The 17,408-nt window shown below is 35.5% G+C and overlaps 1 protein-coding gene, 1 long non-coding RNA gene and 1 other non-coding gene across 3 annotated transcripts in view; 1 reads left to right on the plus strand and 2 right to left on the minus strand.

Moving 5' to 3' along the window:
- Window positions 1-5,413: 5,413 nt before the first annotated feature.
- LOC129303122 (uncharacterized) lies at window positions 5,414-8,770 on the minus strand. Its single transcript, XR_008591431.1, has 2 exons — window positions 8,321-8,770; window positions 5,414-6,270 (listed from the first exon to the last, which is right to left on the minus strand). It is a non-coding gene; the product is annotated as an uncharacterized LOC129303122 (long non-coding RNA).
- Window positions 8,771-10,214: 1,444 nt separating this feature from the next.
- Window positions 10,215-17,408, minus strand: part of LOC129318453 (uncharacterized) — a gene marked incomplete at its 3' end in the record, with an annotated part of 39,328 nt that continues 32,134 nt past the window's right edge. The window contains exon 3 of the mRNA XM_054963259.1: window positions 10,215-10,964. Coding sequence (XP_054819234.1) covers window positions 10,215-10,964 — 750 coding nt within the window. The remainder of the gene's footprint in view (window positions 10,965-17,408) is intronic.
- LOC129296685 (small nucleolar RNA R71) lies at window positions 13,696-13,802 on the plus strand. The gene has a single exon (XR_008589873.1). It is a non-coding gene; the product is annotated as a small nucleolar RNA R71 (small nucleolar RNA).

A 17,408-nucleotide genomic window follows, 5' to 3' on the forward strand; every position in this document is an offset into this window, starting at 1 on the left:
ATCAAAACCATACACCATAGCCAAGTTTCCTAGCCACAAGTCTATGAGCAAACAAAAATTCATACACAAGCCATACAATCCACACATACTCACACACATATACATAATCACATCCTATTGGCACCCTAATTCTAAATACATTACAATAGATTTGCTCAAAAGAAAGGGGTTGTAGTTCTCTACAATTCACAAACAATCCCTAGCTCTACTCCTTTCCTAGTCCTCTACTAGTTCCTTCGCCTAGACCTGGAAATATTGAAAAGAAAGGAGTGAGACAACCACAGTCTCAGTAACAGAGAAATCTACATTGATTATTACAAAGTAAGTCATAATCGAATAAAGGAATAAAAAATTTATCATAGTATATAATTTAGCCATTTAAAATGCATAAATGCATGACATAAGCCGATATGGCCTTTCATGACCAACAGAATGCCCCTTAGTACTCTTTAACTCACAAGTAAATCTTATACTTACTTGTACCTCTATGATAGGAAATTAGTCGCTTATCCTCAAAATTACACTAAAGCTAACTCTAATGCAATATAGGGCCAACCCTAGGTCATCTCCCAATGAATGGTTTTAAGTCTAATTAAAAGTTATCTAGTAAAATAAATCAACCAAAGTTTGTAGGAATTTAGTTACCTAGCTAATTATCTAAACTAATTACCTAATGTGCAAGTAATTAAAATGCTAGTGAAAGTGAGTGAAATGAACTTCCCTTTTCACAATAATGGAACCCTAGAGATTAGTTGATTTTGGATTCATTATCTTTTCATGATTAGGCTAAGTTTAGGTTCCCTTTCCTCTTGACTAAAGCTGTCATTACTTAAGAAAATTATCCAAAGCCAATTAACCTAATTAGCTAACCTCCCTAGGTCTTAGATTAAAGTCCCTAGTTCAATTAACCAATTGGTGAAGACATTAGCCAAGTGATTCACTCAAAATCCTCTCTCAACAGCCATGGTCAAACACATAAATTGAGCAACCACAAGATTATGTCAAGCTATTCAACAACACAAGCATTAACACCACAAGATTATGCAATATTAACACAAGAAATTCACTAATTGAAAAACACAAGATTATGTGCCAAACAAAGAGTGGCAAAATTCAGTCATGGCTGTCCAAGGAAGAAATTAAATGAAACAATCCTCTCTCTTTACATCAACATCAAATTTAAATTAGAATTTATAAGCTAAGATGATCAAACCCTAGATTAAGGAATCTAACCATCTAGTAAAAAGAGAAGAGGATAGGAAACAAAAGAACTTATCCAATTTAGAGCTCAAGACTCATCCTCCATCTTTATCTCTCTAGGATTCCACAAAGAAACTTAGCCAATCTTCATCTTCAAGAACCCTAGTGATTGCTTGTGAAGGCCAAACTCCATAGCTCTTGAATGATGGAAATGAGCTTCAATCCTTGTGAAAATGGAAGGGATGGAATGAAAATGAAGAGAGGAGAAGAATGGTATGAGTTTTGTGGAGGTTTGGTAGCTGAAAATGGAGGTTAGGGTGCTGGAAAATGAAGAACAAAAGAGAGAAAATGAAGAACGCTGTGAAGAAGAGAGAGAGAATGTGGAAGATGAATGAGATGAGTGTTGGATCCCATTTGGGGTTCAAAATGGCGTGCTTCTTGGTGTTTCCCATCAGCTGTAGCTTAATAAAAAAAATTTAAAATGTAAATGGGAGCCTTGTCACACTTGCAAGGTGGCAACTTCCTATTGGTTTGTAGATAATTCCAATGTGTGCCTAATTTCCCATGTGTCATCCTCATCATTTCAGTTGATTTAATCCCTCAAAATAATCATAATTCACGTGCAAACCATCAGCCATTGATCTCAAGGAGTGTTGACCTCAATTGCCCAATTGATACATAAGTCACATGCCACCTATGTCACATAAATCACATAATTCAATTAAATAGCATATGATATAATAAAATCTAATTCATGTCCAGAATTAAATTCATAATTAGAAGGTTTGCACGTGAATTCAAAATATACTCATAAATGGCCTTTCTAAAATCAAAATATCATCCCCACTCCCTTCTTTTGACATATCAAGCACATAGAAATTCACAGGAAATAATAGACCTTTAACACAAACCAACAAGTCTTCTACTACTCCATGTGGTCTTCTAACACTTCTATCCGCTAATTGGCATATCATAGGTATCTTATGCATGCAGTCAAGACTCAAGGCATGATAAATTAAAAGAGGCATAACATTAATGGCTGCACCTAAGTCTATCAATGTATGAGAAAAATGTGTGTTGCCAATCTTGCATGGAATTGTGAAGGAACCAAGGCCCTCACATTTTATAGGGAGTTGAGGCTTCATGATAGCACTCACAGATAAGGGTAATTGTACCCTTGCATTAGGCCTAAATTTTCTTTTATTTGTACAACATTCTTTCAAAAATTTGGCATACTTAGGAAAGTTCTTAACTACATCCATCAAGGGTACATTAACATGAATCTTGTGGAAGAAATCATATACCTCTTGATCAAATTATCCCTTTACTTGCTTAGGGACCACTTGTGCTTGTGGAAAAGGAAGCTTCTTCATAATCTCTTGACTTTACTTTACTTCTTCCTTCCTTGAACTCTCCTTTCTTGTTTCACTTTGCTTGGCCTCTCCCTTTTATTCCTTGCTAAACAACTCGGCCATAGTCCCCTTTTCCACCTTAGATAGTGGTTGCTCACATATGATCTCCTCAATGTTTTCATCCTCATCATCTCTATAAAAAGATGCATCATTAGGAGCAAAAGAAGAACTAGAAACATTAACATCAATTGAAGAATTTAAAGAGGGCTTCTCGACCTTCCCTTATCTTTTGTCTTCTTGCACTCTTTCTCTTAACTCCTTGCTACTCGTCAATGTGATAGCATTAAGATTAGCTTTAGGATTAGCAATGGTGTTGGATGGTAATGTAGAGGCTTGAGCATTGGCTACACTTAATTAGTTAGCAAGCATATTCATTTGAGAAGTAAGGGCATCAATTTTAGAGTTCATGTTCTCACACTTGTTACCCATACTCTCTACCTTATTCCCTAAGCCATCATACATGTTTTTATACAAGGAGTTCATTTCAATCAACTGCTTACATTACACATTCACATCATTAGAAGAGTTCGAATTAGAAGAACTCTCAATTGGAACAAGCCTCCTATCACTATAAGAATTAGATGAAGGTGCAAGAGAATTACCACTTGGATTGTAGCTTTGAGAAGAGCTACCTTGAGACAAATGAGGTGAAGGGTCACGGCCAAAGGTGTTTTGATAGGATCCTCTTTGTTGATTGTCTTGTAAAGCCATATTTGGATTTGAATAGGAGAAATTAGGATGGTCTCTCCATGAAGGGTTATAAGTATTAGAATAAGCTCCTTGCCCTTGCCTCCCACCATAGGATTGTTTTCCATTGTAGATAGCATTTACTTGTTCAAACTTAATAGGACAATTGCCTTCTACATGCATAGGTGAGTTACAAAATGTACAAGAATAAGGGACAAGTGCTTGAGAAGTACTTACATTGCTCACTTGAGATATTTGTGGAGCTAACATTCTCCCAATCTTGGCAGCTAGCAAGTCCACATATGAATCATTAAGAATTGAGGAACTTACCATATTCACATTTCTCTTTTCCCTTGTAGAGTATTAAGCACCACTTGAAGCCATCTTGTCAATTAGTTCCCAAACCTTTAAGGAAGTGAGGTTAATCAAGCATCCACCACTAGCGGCATCAATATTAACTTTGTCTCTTGGAATCAAGCCCTCATAGAAATATTGGACAAAATTCTCACTAGAAATTTGATAGTATGGACATTTAGCCAAAAGGCCTTAGAATCTAGTCCAATACTCATAGAGACTCTCATCCTCTCCTTGTTGGACCCCATAGATTTTCTTCTTCAAATTGGTGACCTTAGAATTTAGAAAGAATTTATCTAAGAAGAGTCTTCTTAGCTCGGCCTATGTGCTTACTTTCACATATGAAGGGTAGTTGAAATACCACTCCTTTGCTAAACCTTCAAAAGAAAATACAAAAGTCTTAGCTTGAACATCATCAACATTTACATGCATAGGCTTTATAGTATCACAAACCAATAGGAGAGTATGCAAAAACCTATGGCAATCCTCTCCCGGTAACCGATGAAATTTAGGCAATGCATTAATCAAAGAGGATTTAATTTCAAATTGAACATTAGTAGGAGGAACATATAAGCCATAAGAATTATCATGCCAATTAGGTTGAGTTAATTGCCTAATGTTCCTCTCCTCTCTAGGGTTATGCAAGCCTTCAAATTCATTATTAACATGGCCATCATCATACAAATTCTCATTCCCATTCCCATGGCCCTCATTATACACATGCTCATGTCCTAAGATACCTTCCATTGTTGAATTACAAACCAAATGAGAATCAAGAATAGGTTGTGATCTTCTCAATCTAGAAATAGTTCTTTCAATTTCTGGATCTAATTCAACAAAAGAGGTATGTTTTCTTCGGGTCATGCACTAATCAAACTCAAAAAAAAAATTAACAATGAACAAGCTAAACTAAAATACAAATCAACAAGAAACAATTCAAAACACACAAAAGCAAGAGAAATAATTTTTTTATTTTTTTTCTAATAAACTCAATAGCAACAAAATGAAAAAAAATAAAAAAAAAACCAAACAAGTAGAAAGAGAGTTAGAAATGCTCAATCAAGAAGCTTTGGCAATTCTGCAATTCGCACAGTAGGCTCTCTGGAGACAATGAATTTGTGAATTTTCTAGCAGCCAATCGACATGATAAATTCCCCTGACAATTTTGTGAGAAACATGATAGATATACAGAAAAATTATATAAAAATTTCAGATTACAAATCCTTTCCAATCGTTCCCAGAATTTTTCACAAGTTGGTCCACAGGTCTGGAGAAACAGGATTTCGTCCAGAAGACCTTCAGAGATTCTAGTAAACTCTCAAATAGGAAAATGAAAAAATTGAAGAAAATCTTAAACACAAGAAACAAAGATAAGACAGTGATAAGAAAAATGAAACTAAAATCAATCAATTTGAACACTGATAGGAAATTAGTCGCTTATCCTCAAAATTACACTAAAGCTAACCCTAATGCAATATAGGGCCAACCCTAGGTCATCTCCCAAGGAATGGTTTTAAGTCTAATTGAAAGTTATCTAGTGAAATAAATCAACCAAAGTTTGTAGGAATTTAGTTATCTATCTAATTATCTAAACTAATTACCTAATATGCAAGTAATTAAAATGCTAGTGAAAGTGAGTGAAATGAACTTCCCTTTTTACAATAATGGAACCCTAGAGATTAGTTGATTTTGGACTCAATATGCAAGTAATTATCTTTGTTTTACAATAACACAAGCATTAACACCACAAGATTATGCAATATTAACACAAGAAATTCACTAATTGAAAAACACAAGATTATGTGCCAAACAAAGAGTGGCAAAATTCAGTCATGGCTGTCCAAGGAAGAAATTAAATGAAACAATCCTCTCTCTTTACATCAACATCAAATTCAAATTAGAATTTATAAGCTAAGATGATTAGACCCTAGATTAAGGAATCTAACCATCTAGTAAAAAGAGAAGAGGATAGGAAACAAAAGAACTTAGCCAATTTGAAGCTCAAGACTCATCCTCCATCTTCATCTCTCTAGGATTCCACAAAGAAACTTAGCCAATCTTCATCTTCAAGAACCCTAGTGATTGCTTGTGAAGGCCAAACTCCATAGCTCTTGAATGATGGAAATGAGCTTCAATCCTTGTGAAAATGGAAGGGATGGAACGAAAATGAAGAGAGGAGAAGAATGGTATGAGTTTTGTGGAGGTTTGGTGGCTGAAAATGGAGGTTAGGGTGCTGGAAAATGAAGAACAAAAGAGAGAAAATGAAGAACACTATGAACAAGAGAGAGAGAATGTGGAAGATGAATGAGATATGTGTTGGATCCCATTTGGGACTTAAAATGGCGTGCTCCTTGGTGTCTCCCATCAGCTGAAGCTTAATTAAAATAAGGAAAAAGAAATTAAAATGTAAATGGGAGCCTTGTCACACTTGCAAGGTGGCAACTTCCTATTGGTTTGTAGATGATTCCAATGTGTGCCTAATTTCCCATGTGTCATCCACATCATTTTAGCTGATCTAATCCCTCAAAATAATCATAATTCACGTGCAAACCATCAGCCATTGTCCTCAAGGAGTGTTGACCTCAATTGCCCAATTGATGCACAAGTCACATGCCACCTATGTCACATAAATCACATAATTCAATTAAATAGCATATGATATAATAAAATCTAATTCATGTCCAGAATTAAATTCATAATTAGAAGGGAGAATTTATTAAATTAATCAAGTTTCAGGCTGCACAAAATTATATAAAAATTTTCACACAAAGGCAAACCAAAAACTAGGACAAACTAAGACACTTAAGAAAGTGTTGACTTTTTTATTTAATTACTCCCAAACTAAAATGAATTTTAAAAATATAATTTCACCATTCATCAACTGGACATAAAATGCACTTTGTCAATTTTTCTTGTACATTTTCTCAAAAGTTCATTTTTTGGACCAAAATGCCCCTAGTGCACTGATCTTAGAAACTTAGGCAAAGTTCCAAATCTAATGCAATGTGTGCACTTGAAGGTGATAAATCATTAATAAAATGGTCCTAATTGACAAATAAAAGTGGGTAACAAATGTGTTCTATCAATTCCCCCACACTTAGCTTTTGCACTCCGGGCAAAATCAAGTGAAAAAGGTCCCAAAAGAAACTATAAGACAAAGAAATAAAAGAAAAACATTGTTTCAAGTCACTAAAATACTAGCTCATGAACTTCTACAAATTATCAATCAATGTGGCAATAATTACGAAAGAATTATGCACATCACAAACAAACCCTTACCAAGAATCAATGTCAAAGAGTAAGCCTCTCTAGGTTAAGTGTTTGCTCTCATCACTCAAAGTGTATAAGGTATTAAATTTCACTCAAAATTTCTTAGGATAAACCCTACTATGAATTTGTAACCCTTCTACATCTCCATCACTAAATAGCACTTGCAATCAAGAATCAAATGGACTTTATTAGGTTGTAATATAAGTAATGAAAGGATGTCTAAGAAATGCATGTATATAAAAAAAAATAGGGTTAGCATCAAAATAATGCTAAATCAAGATATATCCCCTTAATATGCAAAGCATAACCTAACTCAATTGAGTGAACACCTTAACACAATGAGGATGGAAAGAAATGATAAAAAATAATAAAACAAATGGAATGGATGAGCTAGGCAACTTTTTATTTTTATTTTATTTTTTTTCTTTCTTTTCTTTTTTTTTCCTCTTCTTTTTTTTTCTTTTTCTAGCAACTTTATTTCTTTTCTTTTTGACTATATTTTTTTTTTCAAATCTATCTTTGTTGTTTTTTTTTTGGTTGCCTCTAACTCTTTGAAAACAATGGAAGTAATGGATAGAGAAATGATAATAAGCATCCACTCATTTGATCTAGGACATGCAATGAATATTAAAAAGACATATAAAAGTGTAACATGCATTCCTTGGGGAAAAATAGGGTGAATATTTTTTTTTTTTAAGAATCAAACCAAAGGCTCAAAGTGGCTAACAAAGGATAATAAATAATAATAGGTTGGCTATTTGGCTCTTGGCTATTTTTTATGAATGCCATCTCTCATCTCCTATCAAACAAGTGCAAGATATATGGTCTTAATTAAGAAGTGAAACAAATTCTAGACGGTAACATCACTAAGGAATTAATCACACATGAGTGTTTAGCCTCTTCCATGAATGGGTAATATGCCACTCTAATCCATTAATTCAAGGTAAAAGAATGTTCATTTCACACCTATTCAATCCTAAAAATTACCACATCTCAAGAATCAAAATATCCATTCAAGAGCTAGGTAATTAAGTAACCTCAAACAAAACAAAACAAAGAAATTTTTTTTTTTTGAATTTTTTTTTTTTTGCAAAACCAAACAAAACCAAACAAACAAAACAAAATGTTTATTTCTCTCCCCAACACTTAAATCATGCATTGTCCTCAATGTATGTATAGACTAGTGATAAAATAAGGTGAGATCAATAATGAATGCATAACAAAAGTGTGGTGCAGATATTTTTTTTTGTCAAACTAAAACACAAAACAAAGAAGTCAAATAAATCAAATAAACTCTAATTTTCCTACTAGGTTCATCTCCCCCACACTTGAACTATACCTATCATTAAATATATCAATTAAAGGAAGGTAAAAGCTCAAGGTTAGAGAGATACAACCTTATCATGGTGGTTCAAAAACATGTTGAGAGAAGTCCTCCTCCTTTTGAAGTGATTTGGCATCTTTGTAGAGCTTGCATAGGTGACCATTGATTTGCATAGTGGAACCCGTGGCTTTATTCAAGAGTTGCAAAACCCCATAGGGAAACACCTTGGTCACTAAATATGGTCCCTCCCACTTAGACTTCAACTTGGCATGCTTATGAATAAACCTTGTTTGGAACAAGAGGACTTGATCTCCTTCTTGGAACTTTTTCCTCAAGATTAGCTTGTCATGAAGGATCCTTGTTTTCTCCTTATAGATTCTAGAAGACTCATAGGCATCCAACCTAAGCTCCTCAAGTTCTTGCATTTGAAGAAATCTCTCCTTAGCCGAAAGATGGAAATCCAAGTTTAGTTTCTTGATGGCCCAATAGGCCCTATGCTCTATCTCCACAGGGAGGTGGCAAGCCTTTCCATACACCAATCGAAAAGGAGACATGCCAATGGGAGTCTTATAAGCGGTCCGATAAGCCCACAAAGCATCCTCCAAGTGTAAAGACCAATCCTTCCTATTTGTGTTCACCACCTTGGTTAGGATTTTCTTGACTTCTCTATTTGATACTTCGGCTTGGCCATTAGTTTGGGGATGATATGGTGTAGAGATTTTGTGATGCACTCCATATTTAGCCAAGAGAGCCTTCATCATCTTATTGCAAAAGTGGGATCCTTGGTCACTTACCAAGGCCTTAGGAACTCCATACCTACAAAAAATATTAGATTTGAGAAACTTCAAAACAATCTTAGCATCACAAGTTCTAGTAGGAATGGCTTCAATCCACTTTGAAACATAATCAACACCAAGTAATATGTACTCAAAACTAAAGGATGGTGGAAAGGGACCCATGAAGTCAATGCCCCAAACATCAAAAATCTCACAAAATAAAATGGGTTGTTGAGGCATTTCATGTCTCTTACCCCAACTACTAACCTTTTGACATTTCAAGCATGCTTTACAAAATTCATAAGAGTCTTTAAACAAGCTAGGCCAATACAATCCACAATCTAAAACCTTCCTAGCTGTCTTATTTGAGCTAAAATGACCACCACATGCATGAGAGTGACAAAATTCAAGAACAGAAGGCACATCAACATCATCAACACACCTCCTAATCACTTTATCACTACAAATCTTCCACATCAAAGGTGGTTCCCAAATGTAAAATCTAGACTCTCTTTTCAATTTTTCAATGGCAAAACGTGAAGCACAAGGAGGCAAGACTCTACACTCAATATAGTTAGCAAAAGAGGCATACCATGGAGGCTTAGATGAAATGGCACACAATGCCTCATCAGGAAATGAATCACAAGGAATAGTAGGGTTAGAGTTTACCATAGTAGCTTTTAAATGAGGTAGTCTAGACAAATGATCCGCTACTTGATTGGTAGAACCACTCCTATCCCTTATCTCCACATCAAATTCTTGCATTAAGATCACCCATCGAATCAAGCGAGGCTTAGAATCTGTCTTCTTAAACAAGTACCTCACAGCAGCATGGTCAGTGTACACAACAACTTTAGAGTTAAGAAGATATGATCTAAATTTATCAAGTGCAAAAACAATAGCAAACAACTCTTTCTCAGTTGTGGTGTAATTAACCTGAGCTGAATCTAGGGTCCTAGATGCATAAGCAATCACATATGATAACTTGCCCTCTCTTTGACCAAGCATAGCTCCCACAGCAAAATTAGAAGCATCACATGACAACTCAAAAGGTAAAGACCAATTTGGGGCTTTAAGAATGGGAGGGGAAATGAGCATGCTTTTCAAAGTGTCAAAACTCCTTTTGCAAGCATCATCAAAAACAAAATCAACATCTTTTTGTAAGAGTTTAGACATAGGCAAAGCAATTTCACTAAACCCCTTTATAAATCTCCTATAAAAGCCTGCATGTCCCAAAAATGATCTCAAATCTTTCAAACAAACAGGATATGGCAAAGAAGCAATCACATCTACTTTGGCCTTATCCACCTCTATGCCATTGGAAGAAATCAAATGGCCTAAAACAATTCCTTTATCTACCATGAAATGGCATTTTTCAAAGTTAAGCACAAGCTTCTTTTCAATGCACCTACCAAGCACTTTATCTAAAGAATGCAAGCATGAATCAAAGGACTCACCATACACAGTAAAATCATCCATAAAGACTTCCATGCAATGTTCAATAAAATCACAAAATATGGACATCATGCATCTTTGAAAAGTACCAGGTGCATTGCAAAGACCAAAAGGCATCCTCCTATAGGCAAATGTACCAAAGGGGCATGTAAAGGTAGTCTTATCTTGGTCACTAGGAGCTATAGGAATCTGAAAATACCCACTAAACCCATCTAGGAAGCAATAATGGGACTTGGAAGCCAATCTCTCAAGCATTTGATCAATAAAAGGCAAAGGAAAATGGTCCTTCCTAGTCACATTATTGAGCTTCCTATAGTCTATGCACACTCTCCAAGCATTTTGAACTCTAGTTGGAACAAGCTCTCCTTTCTCATTTTTTACCACAGTAATCCCCCCTTTCTTAGGTACAACTTGGGTTGGAGACACCCACTCACTGTCAGCTATAGGATAGATGATCCCAGCACTAAGTAGCTTAACAACCTCTTTCTTTACCACATCTAAAATCAATGGGTTAAGTCTCCTTTGTGGTTGCCTAATGGGCTTAGCATTGTCCTCAAGAAAAATTTTATGTGTGCACACAATAGGGTCAATACCAGGAATGTCAGCCAAAGTCCAACCAATAGCATGTATGTTCTTTCTCAACACATCAAGTAATGCATTTTCTTCCTCAAGAGATAAAGAGTTAGAAATTATTACCGGAAGCTTCTCATTCTCAATGAGATATGCATACTTGAGATTGGATGGTAAAGGCTTCAACTCCAAGGTAGGTGGCTCTACACAAGAGGGAATGAGCTTCTTCAAGTCTAATTTGGTGGAATATTCCATGGTACTATCTTGTCTTTTAGGCTTGTCACTTGTTTTTGATTTCTCCTCTTCTTTCTTTACAGCCTCCCCCTTTTCTTGCAACTTGTCCTCAAGTGCTTGGACTTGAGCCACGGCCTCGACATGTGAAAGTGTAGAATTTTCCTCCAATAGCTTGGGAATCCTAAGAACATCAAGCTCGAGTAGAGAAAAACTCATAGATTCGGCCTTAATGGCTTTAGTACCTACAACACAAGAAGATATACCCTTCTCAAGCATTTCAAGATCAAGCATAGGAGATATTTTAAACAAATCATGAGAAGAAGTAGTTGCATCATTCAAGCATGCATCAATCTCTAAACAAATAGGACAACTACATCCATCAATACATGTAGTAGTAACAAGAGACAAATCATCATCAACATGTGAGAAAGAATCAAGCATGTGAGACTCACAAGCATCATGAAGCAATAACTCAATGGAACTTACACCTAACAAAGAATAATCCTCAAAAGGATGTTTCATTGCTTCATATATATTAAAAATAACATGATCCTCTCCACATTTCAAAATCAAACTACCTTTTTCCATGTCAATCAATGTACGGGCAGTCCTCATAAATGGCCTTCCTAAAATCAAAATATCATCCCCACTCCCTTCTTTTGACATATCAAGCACATAGAAATCCACAGGAAATAATAGACCTTTAACACAAACCAACAAGTCTTCTACTACTCCATGTGGTCTTCTAACACTTCTATCCGCTAATTGGCATATCATAGGTGTCTTATGCATGCAATCAAGACTCAAGGCATGATAAATTGAAAGAGGCATAACATTAATGGCTGCACCTAAGTCTATCAATGCATGAGAAAAATGTGTGTTGCCAATCTTGCATGGAATTGTGAAGGAACCGGGGTCTTCACATTTTATAGGGAGTTGAGGCTTCATGATAGCACTCACAGATGAGGGTAATTGTACCCTTGCATTAGGCCTAAATTTTCTTTTATTTGTACAACAATCTTTCAAAAATTTGGCATACTTAGGAAAGTTCTTAACTACATCCATCAAGGGTACATTAACATGAATCTTGTGGAAGAAATCATATACCTCTTGATCAAATTGTCCCTTTACTTGCTTAGGGACCACTTGTGCTTGTGGAAAAGGAAGCTTCTTCATAATCTCTTGACTTTGCTTTCCTTCTTCCTTCCTTGAACTCTCCTTTCTTGTTTCACTTTGCTCGGCCTCTCCCTCTTTTTCCTTACTAAACAACTCGGCCATAGTCCCCTTTTCCACCTTAGATGGTGGTTGCTCACATATGATCTCCTCAATGTTTTCATCCTCATCATCTCTACAAAAAGATGCATCATTAGGAGCAAAAGAAGAACTAGAAACATTAACATCAATTGAAGAATTTAAAGAGGGCTTCTCGGCCTTCCCTTGTCTTTTGTCTTCTTGTACTCTTTCTCCAACTCCTTGCCACTCCTCAATGTGATAGCATTAAGATTAGCTTTAGGATTAGCAACGGTGTTGGATGGTAATGTAGAGGCTTGAGCATTGGCTGCACTTAATTGGTTAGCAAGCATATTCATTTGAGAAGTAAGGGCATCAATTTTAGAGTTCATGTCTCACACTTGTTACCCATACTCTCTACCTTGTTCCCTAAGCCATCATACATGTTTTATACAAAGAGTTCATTTCAATCAACTGCTTACGTAACACATTCACATCATTAGAAGAGTTCGAATTAGAAGAACTCTCAATTGGAACAAGCCTCCTATCACTATAAGAATTAGAAGAAGGTGTAAGAGAATTACCACTTGGATTGTAGCTTTGAGAAGAGCTACCTTGAGACAAATGAGGTGGAGGGTCACGGCCAAAGGTGTTTTGATAGGATCCTCTTTGTTGATTGTCTTGTAAAGCCACATTTGGATTTGAATAGGAGAAATTAGGATGGTCTCTCCATGAAGGGTTGTAAGTATTAGAATAAGCTCCTTGCCCTTGCCTCCCACCATAGGATTGTTTTCCATTGTAGATAGCATTTACTTGTTCAAACTTAATAGGACAATTGCTTTCTACATGCATAGGTGAGTCACAAAAAGTACAAGAATAAGGGACAAGTGCTTGAGAAGTACTTACATTGCTCACTTGAGATATTTGTGGAGCCAACATTCTCCCAATCTTGGCAGCTAGCAAGTCCACATATGAATCATTAAGAACTGAGGAACCTACCATATTCACATTTCTCTTTTCCCTTGTAGAGTATTGAGCACCACTTGAAGCCATCTTGTCAATTAGTTCCCAAGCCTTTAAGGAAGTGAGGTCAATCAAGCATCCACCACTAGCGGCATCAATGTTAACTTTGTCTCTTGGAATCAAGCCCTCATAGAAATATTGGACTAAATTCTCACTAGAAATTTGATGGTGTGGGCATTTAGCCAAAAGGCCTTGGAATCTAGTCCAATACTCATAGAGACTCTCATCCTCTCCTTGTTGGACCCCATAGATTTGCTTTCTCAAATTGGTGACCTTGGAATTTGGAAAGAATTTATCTAAGAAGAGTCTTCTTAGCTCAGCCCATGTGCTCACTTTCACATAAGAAGGGTAGTTGAAATACCATTCCTTTGCTAAACCTTCAAGAGAAAATACAAAAGCCTTAGCTTGAACATCATCAACATTTACATGCATAGGCTTCATAGTATCACAAACCAATAGGAAAGTATGCAAAAACCTATGACAATCCTCTCCTGGTAACCCATGAAATTTAGGCAATGCATTAATCAAGGAGGATTTAATTTCAAATTGAACATTAGTAGGAGGAACATATAAGCCATAAGGATTATCATGCCAATTAGGTTGAGTTAATTGCCTAATGCTCCTCTCCTCTCTAGGGTTATGCAAGCCTTCAAATTCATTATTAACATGGCCATCATCATGCAAATTCTCATTCCCATTCCCATGGCCCTCATTATGCACATGCTCATGTCCTAAGATACCTTCCATTGTTGAATTACAAACCAAATGAGAATCAAGAATAGGTTGTGATCTTCTCAATCTAGAAATAGTCCTTTCAATTTCTGGATCTAATTCAACAAAAGAGGTATGTTTTCTTCGGGTCATGCACTAATCAAGCTCAAGAAAATTAAGAACAAAGAACAAGCTAAACTAAAATGCAAATCAACATGAAACAATTCAAAACACACAAAAGCAAGAGAAATATTTTTTTTTTATTTTTTTTATTAAACTCAATAGCAACAAAATGAAAAAAAAATAACACCAAACAAGTAGAAAGAGAGTTAGAAATGCTCAATCAAGAAGCTTTGGCAATTCTGGAATTCGCACAGTAGGCTCTCTGGAGACAGTGAACTTGTGAATTTTCTATCAGCAAATCCACATGATAAATTCCCCTGAAACTTTTATGAGAAACACAAGAGATATACAGGAAATTATATAAAACTTTTAGATTAAAAATCCTGCCCAATCGTTCCCAGAATTTTTCACAAGTTGGTCCTCAAGTCTGGAGAAACAGGATTTCGTCCAGAAGACCTTCAGAGCTTCTAACAAACTTTCAAATAGGAAAATGGAAAAATTGAAGAAAATCCTAAACACAAGAAACAAAGATAAGACAGCGATAAGAAAAATGAAACTGGAATCAATCAATTTGAACGCACAAAGAGGAAGATATGCTAACTCAAAATTGAAACAGGGTTTTGGGAATCCTCTGTAATGGCTCCCTGGACCTTGTTAGATTGTAAAATTTCCACAGGACACTTCCCACGTCCAAAATTGACCAAACCAATTTTAAAGTGAAGCTAGGATATAGAGCTTTCAATGAAATAAATTTCAAGTTCAAATTCCCTCAGACTCATTCCCAGTTAATTTTTCAATTTCAGACAGAGACACTAGAAACAGAGTATTTTCAGCTCTACACCAAACCAACGAAAATTGCATTAATTTTTTTTTCTTTTTCAAAACAGAATAAAAACACTCAAAACACAAAAAAAACACTAAACAAAACACAAAACACAAATTTTTATAATTTTTCAAAAAATTTTCAGGAACACTAAAAATATAAATTAAGTACTAAACAACCTTAGAATTAAACTTAAACCATTCCCCGGCAACGGCGCCAAAATTTTGATAGGAAATTAGTCGCTTATCCTCAAAATTACACTAAAGCTAACCCTAATGCAATATAGGGCCAACCCTAGGTCATCTCCCAAGGAATGGTTTTAAGTCTAATTGAAAGTTATCTAGTGAAATAAATCAACCAAAGTTTGTAGGAATTTAGTTATCTAGCTAATTATCTAAACTAATTACCTATATGCAAGTAATTAAAATGCTAGTGAAAGTGAGTGAAATGAACTTCCCTTTTTACAATAATGGAACCCTAGAGATTAGTTGATTTTGGACTCATTATCTTCTCATGATTAGGCTAAGTTTAGCTTCCCTTTCCTCTTGACTAAAGCTGTCATGACTTAAGAAAATTATCCTAAGCCAATTAACCTAATTAGCTAACCTCCCTAGGTCTTAGATTAAAGTCCCTAGTTCAATTAACCAATTGGTGAAGACATTAGCCAAGTGATTCACTCAAAATCCTCTCTCAACAGCCATGGTCAAACACATAAATTGAGCAACCACAAGATTATGTCAAGCTACTCAACAACACAAGCATTAACACCACAAGATTATGCAATATTAACACAAAAATTCACTAATTGAAAAACACAAGATTATGTGCCAAACAAAGAGTGGCAAAATTCAGTCATGGCTGTCCAAGGAAGAAATTAAATGAAACAATCCTCTCTCTTTACATCAACATCAAATTCAAATTAGAATTTATAAGCTAAGATGATTAAACCCTAGATTAAGGAATCTAACCATCTAGTAAAAAGAGAAGAGGATAGGAAACAAAAGAACTTAGCCAATTTGAAGCTCAAGACTCATCCTCCATCTTCATCTCTCTAGGATTCCACAAAGAAACTTAGCCAATCTTCATCTTCAAGAACCCTAGTGATTGCTTGTGAAGGCCAAACTCCATAGCTCTTGAATGATGGAAATGAGCTTCAATCCTTGTGAAAATGGAAGGGATGGAACGAAAATGAAGAGAGGAGAAGAATGGTATGAGTTTTGTGGAGGTTTGGTGGCTGAAAATGGAGGTTAGGGTGCTGGAAAATGAAGAACAAAAGAGAGAAAATGAAGAACACTATGAAAACAAGAGAGAGAGAATGTGGAAGATGAATGAGATATGTGTTGGATCCCATTTGGGACTTAAAATGGCGTGCTCCTTGGTGTCTCCCATCAGCTGAAGCTTAATTAAAATAAGGAAAAAGAAATTAAAATGTAAATGGGAGCCTTGTCACACTTGCAAGGTGGCAACTTCCTATTGGTTTGTAGATGATTCCAATGTGTGCCTAATTTTCCATGTGTCATCCACATCATTTTAGCTGATCTAATCCCTCAAAATAATCATAATTCACGTGCAAACCATCAGCCATTGTCCTCAAGGAGTGTTGACCTCAATTGCCCAATTGATGCACAAGTCACATGCCACCTATGTCACATAAATCACATAATTCAATTAAATAGCATATGATATAATAAAATCTAATTCATGTCCAGAATTAAATTCATAATTAGAAGGGAGAATTTATTAAATTAACCAAGTTTCAGGCTGCACAAAATTATATAAAAATTTTCACACAAAGGCAAACCAAAAACTAGGACAAACTAAGACACTTAAGAAAGTGTTGACTTTTTTATTTAATTACTCCCAAACTAAAATGAATTTTAAAATATAATTTCACCATTCATCAACTGGACATAAAATGCACTTTGTCAATTTTTCTTGTACATTTTCTCAAAAGTTCATTTTTTGGACCAAAATGCCCCTAGTGCACTGATCTTAGAAACTTAGGCAAAGTTCCAAATCTAATGCAATGTGTGCACTTGAAGGTGATAAATCATTAATAAAATGGTCCTAATTGACAAATAAAAGTGGGTAACAAATGTGTTCTATCAAACACACAGAAGAGGGAAGATATGAAAACTCAAAGTTTGAAACAGGGTTACGGAGTCCTCTTGTAACAGGCTCTCTTGTACCTTGTTAAATTGTAAAATTTTCACAGT

The sequence above is a fragment of the Prosopis cineraria genome, unplaced genomic scaffold (assembly GCF_029017545.1).
Source record: "Prosopis cineraria cultivar Desert tree isolate PC_DT_omini unplaced genomic scaffold, ASM2901754v1 PC1, whole genome shotgun sequence".
NCBI classification, from domain to species: domain Eukaryota; kingdom Viridiplantae; phylum Streptophyta; class Magnoliopsida; order Fabales; family Fabaceae; genus Prosopis; species Prosopis cineraria.